Source organism: Acomys minous (assembly GCF_964271855.1).
Source record: "Acomys minous genome assembly, chromosome: 11".
NCBI lineage: Eukaryota > Metazoa > Chordata > Mammalia > Rodentia > Muridae > Acomys > Acomys minous.
The window spans coordinates 32843937-32863324 of record NC_140492.1 but is presented as its reverse complement, the minus strand read 5'-3'; the positions used below and the strand labels follow the sequence as shown (position 1 = coordinate 32863324).

Here is a 19388-nt window from a genome sequence, read left to right as displayed (position 1 = left end):
GTGAGTTCGAGGCCAGCCTGGTCTACAAAGTGAGTCCAGGATGGCCAAGGCTACACAGAGAAACCCTGTCTCGAAAAATCAACAAAAAAAATATGTTGTATGAAATTCTCAGAGTTTCTTTTAAAGAGTTCATGTTTAATGAGCTCCACAAGAATACCAACAGAGCCAACCAACCTAGGCCCAGAGGGGCTTGCGGAACACCAAGCAAGGACCATGTATAGACTGGAACTAGACCCTCTACACATGTGTAGCCAATAACAGCTTGATCTTTATGTGGGTTCCCTAGAAAGGAAAGCAGAGGCTGTCTCTGACCAGGACTTTCTTGCATGCTTTTCGATCACTTCTCCCTAGCAGGCCTCCCTTGCTAGGCCACTATGGTAGAGGAAGTGTTCAGTCCTGATGCAACATGACACGCTGGCATGGGGAGGTTTCGGGGGGCTTCCCTTTTCTGGGGGGGTAGGGTCGGGGGACTATGGGGAAGAGGAAGAGAGGGAGAAGAGAAGGGAGGGAGGCTACCATTGGTGTGTGTGTGTGTGTGTGTGTGTGTGTGTGTGTGTGTGTGTGTAAACATATGCAACACAAGTTTTCAACCTGTGGGTCATGACCTCTTTTGGCATCACATGTCAGATATCCTGAATCTCAGATATTTATATTACGACTCACAACAGTTGCAAAATTAAAGTTATAAAGTAGCGAAGAATTAAGTTCATGGTTAGGGGTCAGCACAACATGAGGAACTGAGTTAATGGGCCGCAGCACTAAGAAGGTTGAGAATCACTGGTATACCTGTATGTTACTATGATTGCTTGAGAGCTATGTAGGTAGGTAGGCAGGCAGGCAGACAGACAGACAGAAGATGATAGACAGGCAGACAGACAGAGCAGAGCTAGGGTTTATCCCAATGCAAGTCCTCTGCTGCTATTGGTCCTTTACCTCACATCTGTCTCTTTGCCTTCATTCTTTCTGCTGGACGCTGGCCTACACCTTTCTGCTTTTTCTGTATGTAATAAAATTTCATTTTATCTAAAGGCTCGGACAGTGTTTCCTGACCAGAGTTGAGCAAGCACCCTGCCTTCCTCCTCCAGATCCACCTAGTGCCAAGGTAGGCAGCGAGGCTTATCTCAACCCAGCCAGTGCCGTAGGCCTTCAAGTGCCCTGGGTTTTGTAAGTTTTGTTTTGTTTTTAAGACAGGGTCTGTGTATTAGGCCAGCTTGGCCTTGAACATGATCATGCAGCATCAGCCTCACAGCTGGGACTAGGGGTCTGAGTCATACTTAGATTGAATGTCATTTGATTCCCCTGGGCTATGACCTCCTGCTGGAAGAGCCCCAGTCTGGTTTGGGTCTGAATATCAGCCTAGCCTAACTTTCACCTCAGGATAGGAACCTCCTCATGCTCATTGTAAAAAGTAGCTTGACTCATTTTTGAGTATTTTACTGTTTAGTATTGATTTGAAGCCCGGTAATCAAGAGCTCTCAGTTCAAGTTGATTAAACAAATTTTCCACCGTTTTCAGTAGATAAAACAAATGACCAAAAGATCTAGAAGACAAAGGAGGACAACGACAACAACAACAACAAAAAAAAAACTTTTGCATGACCTCTGAGGGGAGGCTTTCTTAATCATAAGTCCATTTTAATCATTAGCTGGGAATGTTGAAGCCTTTGGGATGAAGAAGTTTGCTCAAGGTCCCTCAGCTAGCAAGGATCTGGGATTTCAGTAACTGGTTGCAGAAGTAGGGTCCACCTCATATTTTAGTCTATATTCTTGGGAGAAGTAGAGTTGAATGCTAGTTTGGGAATAGAAAGGCTTCTAACCGGAAGTCTTAGTACTGGAAATATGACCTCCTTGTTACCTGCCCAAGATCAAGCCAACCAGAATTGTTGTGTAAGCAGAGAAGCTCTCTCCATGCCTACACGTTATTGAGGCACTACTGTAAGAAGGAAAATCATTCTCTTCTGAGGTATCCCTACTGGTAGGTTTCTCAAACTCCAGTGGAAGGCCCAAATCCATGTGCATATGGGGAACAGTAGTTGCATTTATTGGGTTTTGGGGGATGTGGGAAGTGGATGTGTTGAGGAGATACAGGGGGTTTAGAAAAGGGAACTGGGGGTTGGGCTTATACTATTTCATCTTATACATCTGTACATTCCTAAAGAATAAAGAAAAATACAACAAAAATTTGAGCCCTTTCCCATTCACTTTCCTCCCTCCCCAAAGGACACTAGATGAAAGACTAGCACATGACAATGCCTGTCCTTGACCCTTCTAGTTCACGTTGCCTCCCGCCTCAGTCAAGGTCTTGAAAGACAAACACCTTGGGCTTGCACTGTTTTCCTTATACAAAGATGAATGCCTGATATATAATGAGAGTTAAATAAATATGGGGGGGGAACAGTTCTCCACATTTCACATATATACAAGCTGAGGTTCAGTGAAGTAAAAAAGGAAATTCCAGGACGGAAGTGGAGAAGGCTGCTCTTCCAGAGGTTTAATTTCTAACACCAACACAACAGCTCACAATAATCTATAACTCCAGTTCCCCAGGATACAGTGCCCTCTTCTGATCTGTGTGGTCACTAGAAACACGAGTGGTGCACAGACCCACATGCGGGCTAAACACCCATAAAAAAATAAAGTAAAGCTAAAACAAGTTTAATAAAACAAAACTCAAGTCCAGGGCCCCATATCTTCACCCTCCACTTAATCTTCCCCCATCTTGAGATGTAGAGGGTTCTCAATCCCGCTGGGTTGCTTGCTGTGAAGACTGGAGCCTTCTTGTATTTCTCAATGGAGAAGTGAAGAATAATTTGTGAGCTACAACACGGTGAACATCCATCTACAGACAATGATCCAGCATCAACTAGCAGTGAGATTTCTGACTGTAGTCTTCCCACTTTAAGCTGCTGAAAGGGGCAATTTTCTGTTCCTATGTGGTTAAGTCCCTTGAAATCCATTTTATTTAATATCTAAGAAAAAAATGAGCCCGACTTTCTACCCAGTGAGCATCAAAACACTTGCTCCTCAGCCAGATTGTTTAATCGGCACCTTTCAGGTGGTTCTGAGTTAATTAAGAGAAAGCAACTCCAGTCGTGATTATGAGTATTTCAAACAGGTGTGATTTTCTGGCTGCGTTTAGCCAAATCTCTTGAGGACTCTTTCCATCCAGCGCCTCTTAGTTCAGTCTGGTCTAGGTAGACTGGGCATGCGGTTCACTTTATTGTGGCACAGCAAGATTCCAATAGAGCCTTGTCAGAGCAATTTCACACAATGGGAGGGCAGGTGTGTTCTGCATATTAGGAGAAGCTTTTCTTCTGTGCCAAAGGAAAGGGCTCCCTATTCTGAATCCATTTAAAGCCTCAAATGAGGTTATGATGGTCAATATCACAGGGGGAAAAGTTAACAATGACAGTCATGGTTCTCACAGTCTTTATGCTTTGTCCAGCAAACCATCCAGGGAGCAGACTTGCTTTTCTCAGTCTTCTTCTTCTCAGGACAGTAAGCTGCAAATAGGAAATTTTGATTGTTTTTATTGCTAAAAATATATTGGAATTATCAAAAAATCAAATGCTGATTTCACATAGATATTAAAATCGTGGACATCTTTCCAAAAGAGCAGACATTAGCAACATCTAATCACTTCTAAAAATGCAGAGAATAGCACTTACAAAATAAAAAGAAACCTTATCCTTCCATGCTACTCTCGCCTAAAGTCTCAATAGGATGTCCTCTCCTCCGACCCACTTTCCTGGTAAGTAAAGTTTTTCATGGTACGTATCCCTTGGAATAGAGAGTAGCATGGAAGAATGGGGAAATAGTAGGACCCACAGGGTCCTGGAAACCTACAAGAGGAACTTTATGACAGGCAGATCTGGGTCCTGGGGTCCTCCTCAAACTAAGGCACCAGCCAAGGAGAATATAGGCAGGAAACTTCGAACCCCTACCAAGACCTAGCTGACGAACATGATATTCTCCACCGTTGAGTGGAGAGTGAGATCTGACTCTCACACGAACTCTGGTGTCCCTTTTCTGACCACGTCCCCTGGATGGGGAGGCCTGACGGCACTCAGAGGAGGGATAGCAAGTTACCAAGAAGAGACTCGATATCCTAAGAGCATATATAGGGGGAGGAGGTCTCCCTCAATCACAGACATAGGGGAGGGGAGAAGGGGGGAAGTAGGAGGGAGGGAAGAATGGGAGGAAACAGGGGAAGTTAACAATCGAGATGTAATATGAATAAATTTAAAAAAAAAGAAACCTCATCACATGGAAATATCAACTGGGAAAATATTCTATTGCTGCATACCTTAAATATTAGTAATCAATGTATAAATAATTACAGTTACATTGCTTTTAAATATTAGAAATGCTATTCACTATAATAAATGTTATGTAAAAAGTTGTGTTTCTCCCATTATTTCTCAGGATTAACAGTGTTGAAGAGATGTTATGGATGTTATTAGCATATAATATGCATTCCTAGCCTTTGTAAAGATACCACCAAGTTATAATCATTTTCCCATATCAGCATTTAAAACATGATTTCTGATCTGGGGGAGACAGCTCAATGGATAAGCGTGCTTTGCTTACAAAAAAGAGTTCTTGAGTTTTCAATCCCCACCACTCATCTATGAATCAGGTATGACAGGGAGAACCTGTAATCCAATATTGCGAGGGGAAACAGGTGGATTCTGGGAGCTTGTGGGTCAGCCACCCTAGGCAAAACATGGTAACCTTCTAGTTTGGTGGTGGACCCTGTCTCAGGGGAATAGGAAGAGTAACAGAAGAAGGCAGTCATTGTGCACTTTTGGCCCCAGCATGCACATATATGGACATTCTCACTCACCTGTATGTACCTTTACACACACACACACACACACACACACACACACACACACACACACACACAAAGATTTTTAATCTTTGATTAATAAAAACATGCTAGAGGGGAAAAAAGTACAAACATCATCTTTGTTCAGATTCCTTTCCCTGAGACAAAAGAAGAAACTATAATTTGTAGAATCCTTGCAATGGCCCAGGCATTATGCAAAACGTTTGATGTAAAACATTTTGAGTATTCATCATCCTTGGGACATAAGTAGATGTGTGCTTTATGAAAAGAGAGAAGGTTAGGATGCAGGTGCATTCATCATATTGATGCTACTGATAAGGCAGCTGAGGTTCAGAAAGGATGAAAGCTTTGACTGAGTTTGCCTGGTGCGATTGATGGCTCTTCTTGGTTTTCAACTTGACTATATATGGAATGATCTATGACCCTGAAATGGAGGGCGTATCTCTGAGACATCTTCTGCTTGGTTTGAAGTGGATGAATCCACTTCTAGTCCAGAACTTTGAAGCAGGAAAACACACACCATAGATCCAGATATTGAGGTGGGTAGACATACCTTTACTATAGCCCATACCTTCTTCTGGAAGCCTGAGACGGTTTTGCTATTTGTCTGCTTACCCTCGCCTTGCTAGCATATCCATTCCTATTTCTTTACTGGCATTTGAGCCTGCCTCTTCAGCATTCCAGCATATACAGCTGGTGCACAGAAAGAGAGAGACAGAGAGGCAGAGACAGAGACAGAGACACAGAGACAGAGACACAGAGAGAGACAGAGACACAGAGAGAGACAGAGAGAGATTCATTCCATAAGTTCTGTTTCTCTAGAAAACACTGACAAATACACCTGGAAATGAACCTCATGCTGGGGCCAGAAATGTGAAGGCAGAGTTTTATAGCATCTTGTTCATTTAACAGGCAGGTTTAATGCTCTCTACAAGATTCCCCACTGTTTATATTGTGGGTGACATGCAGCCTTGCTGAGTTCCACATTATTCAGGGCACACTTGGCCTCAGATTTAGAAAACAAACAAACATGTGCTTCATCCTCTATACCTTTCATAGTAAAGCATGTAAAAAAAAAAAAACAATTTAGGAGAAACTGGAATATGATTATACAGCATTTTCCCCTAATTTCCAACTCAGGAGCTAGTCACATATTCAGTCAACTTCAAAGGGTTAGCCATAGAGTTTTCCAAATGCATTTATGGAAAGGGTATTTTTAGCTAAACCCTTGGTTTAAGTTTTGTTTTAAGTTTAACTTACTAATGAATGTGTACTTTGAGAAAAAAACGGCAGAAGGAAACGGAGGCAAAATGCGAGCTAAGACGGCAATGGCGTGCACAGGGAATGTGCTCTTACGAACTATAGTGACAGTTCTGATGCATAATCACAGCCCACACACCCATATGAAAGGCATAGCATGAGTGAAAGCCTCAGCTGTCAATTACAATGTCTGTTCTCAACACCGAGCGTTAATGAAGCAGGAGCAGAAGGGGAACACACATGGCTTTTATCAGCAGAACAGGGCACTTAAGTTCTTCCAAGTTGGCGGATTTCTTGTGTTGACTACACTACCAGACATTTTCACCCTGGAACTTAGTCATAAAGTTAACATTTTCAAAGAGTATAGCCCTCCCCACAGGACTCAGTGCAGGGTCAGGCCCAAGTACACAACTTTAGTTAAATTCCTATGAAGTCACTTCTAGAAAAATGACTACAAAGTGAGAAGAGTGACACAAATATTGCCAGGTATTTCCTATAGTTCCTAGGTGGTCTTCTGTTTCAGAGAGCTCTTAATCCATATCTTCTTTTTTATTAAATTACGTGTGTGTGTGTGTGTGTGTGTGTGTGTGTGTGTGTGTGTGTGTGTGATATTTGTGACACACAGACTTCCTCAGCTTCTGGGGGTCGCTCTCTCTCCTTCTACTGTGTGGGTCCTCAGGACTGGACTCAGATTGTTGGGCTTAGCAGCAAGTGCCTTTTACCAACTAACTCACCTAGGTCAACCAGGTTCTTGTGTTCATAACAGAAAGAATTCATTGAATGGACATAGAAAATTTAAGCAAATGTTTATGTAGCAAAGCTACACAAATACTCTAAAGAGAGTGGGCTGCCTCAAACTGGATGGCAACACCCAGAGTTCTAAACTAGAGATTTAAAATCATTGAGATTAATGTTTACACGGTGGATGGCATATCCCTGGAATAAAGTGACACATTTCCCCTTCCAATGCACAGGGGACCAGTCTTCCGTTTTGAATTCCTTCTTAGGATCTTCTATGAAAGTTTACTAAAGAAAGGGTTAAAACCACAAAGCAAGCAATATATAAAGACCTCAGGCTGCTTGAGGATGCAGACCTCAGATGTGCGGAAATACTCCAGTACCTTAGCTCTGATTAGCAGGAACAAGCTACCTTCAGCTTCAGGGATGTTTGACCACAAAGCAAGAAGGCGAGGGATACAGCTGCAGCTTTTCTGGGTGACACAGCACAGTCTAGAAGCTGCTGTTCATATACCCTGGCTACTTACCCCCATGAGGGAGTTGCACATGGCTAACCATGGGAAGAGTGCAAGTACATCATGTGTCTACACCCTAGGCTGTGAAAACTCTACCTGTGAGCCAGACCTCACGTTAACCTCCTAAGTGCCTGTGACCTCAAAGGAGGAGGAGAGGAGAGGGAGGCTCAGGAGCTTGCAGACTATAGAAGGAGCAAAAACTGATCTTTCCATTGCTGGGAGTTATGGTCAACTCTTAGCAGGTAGAGTTCAGAATACCACAAAGTTCACTTACAGTGGTTTTATTTATTTTATAAATGATCAGTTCAAAGTACCACTAGTAAAAGTGTGTGAATACACACACACATTATATATATATATATATATATATATATATATATATATATATATATATATATACTCCCATAATCCTCAAAACAGGCCCATAAAGCAGGTGTCATTTTTTTTGTAAGTGTCATTTTTATCAGCATTTACAGTCCAGGAACAGAGACTGCCCCATGACCACACAGCTCACTTGTGTTTTGAAAGCAGTTCTTACCGAAGCACTCTCTTCCCAGTCCATGACTAATCTTCATAGTACACAACCTCTCTCGGTTTCCAAAAGGCCCTCCATTTTATGTTTTCTGTAGCTCACCACTTCAAAGTATTAACTTGCTTCATTCTCATTGATCTAATGCCCTGTTCACCTCCATGCTCCCCAAGTATTTTATTACAAAGGAGCACACATCTGAGTCCTCATATTCTCATAGTTGAATTTTAAAATGGCACGGAGTTCTTGGAGATGTCCAGATCCATTCAAATACAGTTCTGCACCACTGTTTAGTACATTAGCAAGCTGTGCCAAAGCAGTTTTCATCACTTCAAAAGGCACGTTCCAATGGGCCAATGAGTCTTTATTTATTTATTCAACCATTGTTATCATATTTATAACATCTAGAGATTAAGCTTACAGATGAAAAAAAAAAAACCTCACAGAGGGTGGAAAATGAACAGATGGCAGGATTCCAAGAAATCTAGTAGTTTTCTGCAAAGCGATTTCAAGCAAAATCCAAGCATATGACTGGTTGAAACAGGCAGTCTGCTTGTCTGGGTTAGAGTTTACAAGAAAAAATGTAAGTCCCACCAGTACACATCTCATCTCTGACTCTAAGAATGTGCCCCAACCCTCTAATTTGTGCCACTCGGCACTAATCAATACGTTACAAGTCCCTAACAGGCACTTCTGCAGATCCCAGAGAAACAACTCACACCCGAGAAAGCATGGGCGCCCTGAATATTCATACCAAGTGCAAATGTTAATTCATGCAGCACTTGCGTTAAACTGGTTTAATTATCTACTGAAGGAATCTATTAAAGGCACGCTGTCAATCCTCCAGATTGGGTTCAGCAAAGTGAAACTGAATTGCGTGCCTTTTCAGTTAATTACAAAAAAATCTGCCTGACATGCTTTAAGACTGGTCAAGACAGAGGGGAGACAGAGAAAGAGAGAGGGGGGAGGGGGAGGGGGAGGGGGAGGGGGAGGGGGAGGGGGAGAGGGAGAGGGAGAGGAGAGAGAGAGAGAGAGAGAGAGAGAGAGAGAGAGAGAGAGAGAGAGAGAGAGAGAGAGAGAGAGAGAGAGAGAACACATCAGTTACCAGTGAACAGTGCTGCTTCTCTCTGCTTGCAATCTGGGGAATACAGGACAGAATGAGTGAGAGGCAGACAAACACAGTTTAGGAGACTATGTCTCTGCCATTACATTGTTTAGAGTGTGGCACACTGCAATAACTAGTTCTTTTGAAAAACCTCAAGTCACAGATAACTGGCATTTCATTGTGGAGTTTGAAGCAATAATACGTTTTAGCACTCAGGATATTTTTCAATTGCTGTTCTCAATACTTCAATATGTTGAGAAAATTTCTGTCTGTACCATCCTTCATTTATTTATTTTTCTTGTCTTTCTAATGTTTAAGTAAAAAATCAAGAGACACATGGGGGTCTGGAGAGGGAAAGGTGGCTCATCAGTTAAGAAGCATGCACTTCCTTGCAGAAGACCTGATTTTGTCCCCAACCCCCACACTTGGTGGCACAAAACTAGCTCTAATCCTAGACACCCACCCTCAGAATTATACACACTCACACGCACCACACACATATATGCAGAACTTCTTTACAAATACTTTTTCTTCCCTCGCCATCTTCCCTAATTGTCTAGGTTGTTTCACTGGGACTTCATCAGACAAGCTCATCTCCAACTCTATATAATTCAAATAATATTTCAAGATATCTTGTAGAATGTAGTTGACTCCTAATGAAATCAGATCATCCTTTTTCCCTGGTTGGAAAATGCTCATTAGCTCTGTGCCCTGTCCAGACACACTTCTCATATTCCTTGATACGCTCGAGCTTTAGATTTTATAGCAGCCATCTCTTTTTTTCAATCTAGATGAAAATATTCAAGTCTCTACATTTTTTTTGTTGATTTTTGTTTCATTTGGTTTGGTTTTGTCCAAGACAAGGTTTTGTGTATCCCAGTGGATATGTAGGCAAGAATGAACCTGGATTTTTGATCCTCATGCCTCTATCTCCAGAGTGCTGAGCTTGCAAGAAAACACTATCCTGCCAGGATATGCAGTGCTGGGGACCAAACACAAGGCCTCATGAATACAAGGCAAGCACTCTGCCAACTGGTCTACATCCCCAGTGCTAAAACCTTAAGCTTCAAAGAATAACCCTGAGTCATCAAGTCAACTATTGTCACCTGCAGAATTTTTTTTAAAAAATGACTCTTTATTTGGCATTTACAAAATTACTATGGACATGAATAATAGTCAAGGCTAAAGTTATTTGGAAAAATTTTCTATATATTAAGACACATCCAATCTCCTTTCCGTCGCATAATATGCCCAGAGCTCTAGCCAGTCACATCGGCTTTATCTTCATCATCTCCCCAGATCATTTCCATGTGTCTCCACCTCTGAAGACTTCCACACACTACCATAATCCTATCTTCAATGCCGCAACAGCATCCAAAGTTGTACCTGTGCTCTGCCTTTGCTTCTCTTTAGTTTTATGACCCCACACATGGAAACCAAAGCATAAAGATACCATACAAAGGCAAAATATAAAGTTCATGTCAAACTGAACTAAGCTAAGCACAAGAAGAAACTACTTGGTTCCATTTTGATGAGGTACCAAAAGCACCCTAAGTCACAGAGACAGAAGGTAGAATGGCAGTTCACAGGAGCTGGGGAAGAGGAAAGGACTTGTTTACTAAGGAAGAGTTTCAACTTGTTGAGACAATGTGATTATGGTTAACTATTCAATGCTATGCTGTTCAAAACTTTTCCAGCAGTCACATCAAATCTTTCTTTCTGCCAAGGACTTCAGGTGTACTCAGTGAAATGTCAAGCCTTCCCCATAGCATAATCAACCTAATCGTTGCCTGGTTCTCTCTAAAGGATCTTTCCTACGCTGCACTCACCTTCTAGCCCTGCCTCTTCCCAAGCCTCCTTCCCTCATACTTTTGGGTTAAACTGGTTTCCTTTGCTTATATATTTTCACATATATCTTCACAAAGCACAGCATCTCCTCCACAAAGACTTCATTCATTCCCTATTCATTGTAGGGTGATGAGACACCACCTTGTCTGGACAGTGTCACCAAAGTACCTAAAATCACATCTGCCAGTGGGTACCTTCCTACTGGTCTACTTTTCTTCTAGAATTTACTAAAAGACATCAAAAAATTAGTTTTGTTTCTATCTTCTATGCCTTAAACAGCAACTTGAGTCTTGTAGATGTGCAATAAATATTCATTAAATACTTAAATGAAGGCAAAGAATGAGCATATATTATTACCCAAGTAAGATTTTAAACTTGTTTTCAGGTGTTTACTCCAATTTCTGATACAGTTTTCTACGTCTGCTCAGCCTACTTTAATATTATTATAGGAAGCTGGAAATGCTACTTACAGGGACTATTGCAGTATACTGTAATATAATATATGCAGCCTTAAAGTGGTTTCCTCTAGTTTTTAATATTGTATATTATTTTAATTTTCCTGAGATCCCATTATCCTCCAAAGATGTCTGTGGAGAAATTTTAATCCAGTAAATGGCTACTCTAGCAAAGCATCACATCCAAAGACCTATGTCATCCAGCTGGAATACAGACATGTCTTTAGCACACCTTTAATCCCAATCAGTGACATCTAATTGGGGAGCAGACAAAGTCTGTTGAATCAGAGAGAAAATTTTGACAGAGTGAGTCAGAGATAGGGGACGCCCAACTATCACAATAACAAACAGGAAGGAGAGGCTACTTAAGGGCAGCACAGTGAGAGAGAGAGCAGAATTGAGTTTGTGCAGTTCCATTCAGTTCTGTTCAGTTCATATAGTCAGTGCAGTTCAGTTTGTAGAGATCAGAAGTTTCTCCAAGAAGAGCAATTCAGTGAGAAGCCAAGAGAAGCCAGGTTGAATCAATCAACTTGGAGAGGAGTTTTGAGCCAGAACAGCTGAGTTGAACCAGCCAACCAGAGTTCAGAAAGAACGAGCAATGGTGAGCTTATTTGGAGGTAAGTCTCGGAGGCTGAAAACAGTCTAAGCCTAGGTTAGCAGATGGAGCTGAAGCCTTCAAGGTCGGAGCTTAAAGAAAATTAGATTATACAAAGACTAGAACCTTCCAAGCCTAAGGATAGGCATAGCTAGAACAGAGAAAGAAACAGTCTGGGCTCAGCCCAAGCTGTGTTGAGTACAGCTCTCATCTCACCGCTTCTTCTGAGGAAATAAAAACATTTCTAGATTTCTTTCCTATGACATGAGCTGCACTGCCTAACAAATCTGCCCCATTGAACAAGGAGTTGAAGCTCTTGTTCCTGCCAGTGGGTGACACACTGTATAGTAGCCATAAACTATAGATTGATTAAAAACACACTTCCATTAAAACCCCCATGCTGTCAAAAGCTAGAGGCATTAACTTTCATGTGCAATCCTGACTGTGGATATAAATTGGTGCCGACGGGAGACAAGAAGCTGAAAAGTAAACACAGCGCAGGAGCACAGTAAAGAAACCAGAGCAAAGGCCTAGGACAGAGCATTGTTCCTATGCTCGGAAGGTAAATCAAAGTCTTTTAAAATGTTATGAAAAAAATGTATAAAAGCAATATTAGAAGCTAAGAAAGGCCATTCACAACAGAGTATCTGTAGCATATTTCCAACCTACAGTAGGAGTGAAATTCATGAATAATATTAAAGGTATTTACATGATCCAGTGTTCTCTTGAATAGTGTTTGCCTAATGTAATAAGATCTGGATTGCTTGAGCAAAATACAAATTTGAGGTTATAACACCTCAACTTGACTGCCTATGTTATTTAAAAAAAAAGGAGAGGAACTTTTATGAATACAATAGTTTACATCAATATTGCCACTTTATTTCCCTCACATCCTGGATTATTTGGATTGCAATCATACCCTGTAATAATTATATAGACTGTGAGAGAGATTTTTCTTTCATTCTTTAGTGTGCTGTGCTTTGGTGAAATCAAGGTCTTCATATTCAAATTTAATTGAAACAATTCTAATCACCTTCCATTGTAAAGAAAACAGCGTGTGAGGAAATACAGTATCTCCTAAAGCAAACAGAGAAGACCTCAATACAATAAAATCTAACTAAAACCTGCTCCCCTACCCCATTTTTTCAAAGTCATTCTTTTAAAATATACATCAGTCTCATTTCCTTCCAACTTTTGAATGTTGACAGAAATACATCTGCCAAGCAAAAGACAAATATCAATACCTAAGAAGTTCTCCCCTTTTCTTTCCCTTTCCCCTCATCTTTCTACTTGTACACACACTTACATAAAACACCCTGAGTGGAAAAAGAAGAAAATCGCACATTAATAACCAAGTTTTCTAGCTGCAGTTTGTTCACAGTTTCTATGTCTGAGGGTAGCTTATCTTTATAATTTACCTATATTTTTCTAACCTGTGGTTTAAATGTGGATAGTTAAGAGCTCTCAGTATTAATTTAAATGCTTTCACAAAAGGACTGTTTAACCCTTTATTAATATTGTTAAGCTAGCTCAACTAAAGAACTGTTTGATGAGTAATTGTTTTCCCCACATACAGATGGCATAGCTTTTGTTCTGGCTATTTTTGTTTCATTCACAGAACGTAGAATAGGTAGGGCCTCTGTAATGCCCCTAGTGATTGTTTTTGTCTCATTTCTGTAAGGTTGTGGTCAATATTTTAACTGTCTGGAGGAATCAGTCCTTGTATCTTCCCCAGAAGTGCCAAATGTTAGCTAGTGATGAAAACATAATGTGGTTCAGTCCTTAACATCAAATGAGTAAGTAAATCAGTATCCAGATAATAGCAACAGAATATGTTTGGTTCATACGTCCCTGTTTCTTTCAAGCCACATTGGAAGGAAAGGACATGTAAGTACGATGCTTTGTGTGCTAATCCTTACAAGTTCCTATGATTCATGCAGCAAATATTTTGAGAGCCTTCTGAATGCAGTGCCCTTGCTCTATGCCAGGGAAGATGAAGAAAAGGTGTGCTCATTTGTTTGCAAAGAATTTATGAAACCTAAGGTGTTGTAGTCTGTGATCCTTTGAGTAAAAGCAAATACCATCTTCATCAGATCAGTGGTGCACACTTACCGAGTACATTATGATGTGACTTGTTGACCCTTATCAAAAGAAGAAATGGGGAGGGTCTTTGGCTCTGTACCTGAGATTTTGGCTGTTCTTCTCAGCCTTCTGTATACAATTCTTCTCTAGTTGCACAGGGGTTTGTGGGGTAGTAATTGAAGGGGGTTCCATTTGAGCAGTAACAAATAAGCAATCATCCATGCTGGGAGCAGACTTCCCAGTGTGCCTGCTTTGGAGTAGCAAACATTCCAAATAGTAGCTCTCTATGCAGGCTCTTGCAAGTAAGCCAAGTAAACCCATTGGTTCTCCAAGGTGAACAGTAGTGGAATTTTATTTCTTCATTGGGATAGATACTGCTATGTCTTTCCAGGGAAGGCAATTTCACAACAAAAGGTTTATCTTTTACTTTTTGGAATTATATATTATATATATAATATTTATATTATATATAATAATATAATATATTACGTATATATCTTATATTTATAATATATACATGTATTATATATTATGTATACTATGTATATGTGCATATATATTATGTATATATGTATACATAATATATATTTATGTATAGTAGGTAATCTGATAATCATTGGCATCTAAAACTTGTCTCAACATTCTATCTATCCAATACAAAGTCTGTAAAAAAGGAAATGGTGACAGATTGGTTACCAAAATGACAACACTACCTAATCCTTTACTCGTGTACTGTGTGACAGATCCTCCCTTTCCAAAGGTAGTATCTGTTTCCATCCTCCTTAAATCTTGGTCACCCATGCTTTCATCAAGCAACTGCAGAAGGATCAATGTGCTAGTTCTGAACTCAGATCTCAAGAGGCTATGACCCCTCTTGCTCTCCACTCCCTGCCTTGGGAGCCACCATCAGCGTAAGCACAAACCCAGGCCAAGGGTCTGCATGGTGAAATAGATCCAAATGAATCACTTCCATCACACAAGCCAAACCATCAGTGCTCAACTAAACATAAGTAAGTTAAGCCTGACTCAGCAACCCTCCTAGAGCTGCCAGGTTTTCACAGATGTGTGAGTGAGCCTGCCGGGATCAGTGAGCTTCATCTGTCAGCAAAGTTAACTGCCCAGCTGACTCTTAGATTAATGATAAATAGCATGAGATTATTCTTTTGTGCCACTGGGTTTTATTGTTTTTCCCCCAAACAAAATTAATTTAGTTCCAGTTCCAACTAAGAGGAAAAACATAAATCTTGAAGATTGAAAATAAAAATTCCTTAAAACCTAAACCATTAAAAAGTTAAGTCCTCTCCCTTCGCAATAAATGCTGAATGAAATACAAATGTACTCAAGAAGCAGGGAAGAACAGAACCTTGAGAATGTGTCCTAGGCAAGATCCCGACATTTCTGCCAATCCTATTTCTAGCTTAAAACACAGAGTAGTCAGAGGCAGAAGTATAGCACAGATGTGTATGGCCCTGGAAAGAGCTGCATCTTGACAGGAAAAGAGAGTTGTGGTGTATCTTTCAGGGCAGGGGAAGGACAAGTCTCCATTTAAATTAGAGAGAGTGGGGAGGGAGGGAGGGAGGGAGGGAGAGAGACAGAGACAGGGACAGAGACAGAGAGAATGAATATCCCTATAGAGCCATGGTTGTGTCTGAGAACCCAGAACCTCTCTACTCCACCTTGAATTTCTTGAAAATTGGGGAAGGTCATTTGTATTAGGGCAGCAGCTTGGCCTCTGGAGCTGAGACTTTCCTTTCACCAGCAAGAGGGTGTCTGCAATCATTCAGTCTCCAGGCACCTGCCTTGGTGCTTAAGTGTACTGAAGACTGGGAAAACTATGGTGCTGCATAGTTAGAAAGGCAGTGCTTTTCCTATTACTAATACCAAGAAGGTAGTCCCTTTCCATCTGGCTTAGTAGGCTCACGTGGGCTTTGCTAAGTGATACAGAATTTAGGAGAGCTCACTGGGAATTCTATTGCCCTCTTTGAGCTCAGCTTTCTACGACACTGAGTTTACAACAGGGGAGACTATGTTTTTTTGTAGCATTCCAGACAGTCTCTGAGTCTAGACACCTTATTATACAACATGGGTTGGTGATCTGTAATGGATGGTCATAGCTCTGGCCACTGCATGGAAAGCTGTTGTTGGCTAATCAAGCAGGTGGATCCCCTTTGAAAACATTGTAAACCTTCAAGGCAGGAAAGTGGCCAGGCCACCAACCTGAGGAGTTCCAGTGGCCAAGCCCTACTCCCCAGACTTCCCAAAAGGCCCTAATGGCCTTAACATCTGTAATGGTCATTCCTAGCCCCAAGACCCTGTTGTAACATGAAAAAAAAATCTCTCCAATCCCTGAAGAAGAAAACCCCCAGTGCCTGAGCTTGCCACAGAAAACTCTCAGTCCCTGAGAACAAAACACCACTAATCCCTGAACAACAAAACCCAGAAATTCCTGAGCTTCTCTCAAGCTCAGGACTTGAAATTCTACCAGTCCTCACACTGGAAATCTCCACCCTGGAAAGTCTATCCCCTAAGAAATCCTATTCAAGCCTTGCCTCCTGTTCAGTTTGCTACTGTTTCTTACCTGTACAGAGGCAGCCACTCTCCTTGATTTTCCCCTCCCAATAAATCCCCTGTGTGAGGTTTGTTGTGCCGTGTGATTATGTAGTATTCTTTGGCTCCTAACTGCAGGGATACTTTTCCCTTCAGAGCTGCAATACTTACAACTACAGTTTTGTGATCAGTAGTGCATGACTCGTTTATGTAACCTAACCTTTCTATGTATATGTGTGTGTGTTTGAATTTTTAAAATACAATAAATGAACTTTCATGAACAGAAATAGAATAAAAGAAACACTATTTATGATGACACAAACAAATTCTGAGGGCAATTGCCTAAAAGAAACTAAGACAAAATGAAAAATAACTGTATGACCTTACTTTGCTGCAGAACCTTAAGATGTTAAATTTATGAAAATAGAACAGACTAGTAGTCTACAAGAGCTGGAAAGAAAAATGAAGATAAGGAGACAATGAATAGTTCGGAGGAATGGATATACCGTATGAAGGAAGAAAGGTAAATCATTAAGAATATAGTTTTTAAAATATGTGTTTGCTCATTGATATGGCTGATTAAGAAAAGAGCAGAAGAAACAGATCACCTTAGCCCTACTGAATGTGTAGTGACCCATTCTCTACAATTTCTTCATCCTTCCATCTCAAAACATTAACAATATTTTTGTTTTGTTTTGTTTTTTTAAGATGGATTTCTCTGTGTAATAGCTGTGGATGTCCTGGAACTCACTTTGTAGACCAGGCTGGCCTCAAACTCACACAGATCCACCTGCCTCTGCCTCCCAAGTGCTGGGATTAAAGGCATGCGCCACCATGCCTAGCTCAACAACACTTTTTAAGTTTGAGTATTCAGTCACGTTGTAGAAACAGGGATACTGGGTTCAATGCAATCATCTCCATTTTCCAGCCCAACACTGCAGCCCTGTAACACTCAACACTAAAATCCAAGAGAATGGTAAGAGACAGGACTACGGGAGGATGTCTGAAGAAAAAAGAGCCAGCAAATACATGTAGCTGGAGACAGGAAGGATAGCAAGTGCAAAGAACTGATAGCAATTCTGTAGGGCTACAGCAACACTTGACCGTGAAATAGTCACACAAGACACTGGATACCATGATGTATTTTTTTGTCAGGTTTGCTGACAGCCTTTAAGCAAAGCATGACCTAATGAGGCATAGAACTTAGAAAGGTCATCCTAAATGTGCCTGATTTATGGAGGAAACTAAGAATAATGTCAAGGAGAACACTGAGGAAACTTGGAGAGACATCTCAGGGAGAACTGGTTGCCTGAATTAATACGGCAGCACTGAGGGCTGAAGAAGTACGGAAGTAGAAAGCTTAGACCAGTGGTCTTCAACCTTCCTGGTGCTGCAGCCCTGTAATGAGACTTTTTTTTTTTCTTAAAAAAACACAGAAATGTTATGGGATGTTTTCATTTTTAGTTCCCAGGTGTGGGGACAAGAGGCTGCTTCATAGCAGTGACTATGATTTGCCCCGTGTTATAGCAAGCATGTGGTTTTACCAGATGCAGCTGGTTTCTTTGAGTGTGTGACATTTGGAATTCTGAGAACTTTTCAGAAAAAGTTCAGAGAACTTTTTCAGGACCCCTAAATGCTAGGGTCCTAAGAAGTGGTGTGGCTGTTGGTGGTGGTTGGTTGGTTGGTTGCTATTTGTCAAGTAGCCATTCACAAAGAAACGAGAAGAAATTAGATATCCCGATGGCAAAAGTCAAACTTGGCCCAAGGAACTTGACACGCCTAATCAGCAGGAAGTAGTTTAATGATAACTTTGCCCCCTTTCTGCTCCATCCTTTTTTCTCTCCGTTCTAGTGTTAGGGAGTTAATATGGCTGGAAAATAAAAAGGAACCCACTAAGTAGCAAACACCGGCTACATGGCCCTTTAATCATGGTCCTCGCGTTGTGGTGAACCCCCTACCATAAAACTGTTTTGTTGGCACTTCATAACTATAATTTTGCTATTGTTATGAATCATAATGTAAACATCTGATATGCAAGACGCCTGATATAGGATTCTTGTAGGGGTCATGGCCCCCAGGTTGAGAACTGCTGGCTTAGACAATTTGGACAGAAAATGTCAGAATGGTGCATGGATAAGCAAATCTCTGACTATGGCAGGCAGTGAGTGAAGGTGCCTGAGCACAAAGCTAAAGGATACAAGACAGAGAGAAGGCAATGAGTTTGAATTGTTTGAACACTAAGGTTATAATGTACAAAGAGTAGTCATCAAGTCACCTAATATTTTCTACAGCACAAAACGGTGGCTGGCTCACAGTAAATACTCTACAGTGCATTTGTCAGTGATTGAGCAAAATGCTTAGAAAAGAGAGCTAAACTTGAACTTACAAACAAAGGAATAATAATCATAGACTTGGAGAACTTATCTCATGAGAGAATGAATCTGATCAATTCTGCTAAAAAAAATAAGGACATTAGAGAATTCTAGCCTAAAGCTGTCACCCATCTTCAAGGAGACAAGCTCTCTACATACTTCTGTTCCTTTTTCTTGTCCAAACCCCATAGAAAGAACAGTGTGGTGAACAAAATTATAAGACAGCCCATCTCCACCATAGTTTCTATTCTGTGATGTAAACAGGGTCTGGAAATTTCTTCTGGCTAACGGAATTTGGTAGTGGAGCCTGGATGTTATTCTCTTAACTAATATGGATAAAAAGTAGGAAATAGGTCACTAATGACCAATCTCCTAGAAAACCCACTCATTCTCACACTAGCATTGGAGAAGCAGGCCACAAACTATTACGTCTAAAACTAACATTTTATAAGTTAAGGTTTCTGCTACGAATGTGTAAAGGCTGAGAAATA

At 40.9% G+C, this 19388-nt stretch overlaps 1 protein-coding gene across 1 annotated transcript in view; it reads right to left on the bottom strand.

Moving 5' to 3' along the window:
• Positions 1–2270: 2270 nt before the first annotated feature.
• NSUN3 (NOP2/Sun RNA methyltransferase 3) overlaps positions 2271–19388 on the bottom strand; it is a 102764-nt gene continuing 85646 nt past the window's right edge. Inside the window, exon 7 of the mRNA XM_084801228.1 lies at positions 2271–3502. Within this exon, the coding sequence (XP_084657354.1) occupies positions 3399–3502 (104 nt within the window). The 3' untranslated portion in view covers positions 2271–3398. The remainder of the gene's footprint in view (positions 3503–19388) is intronic.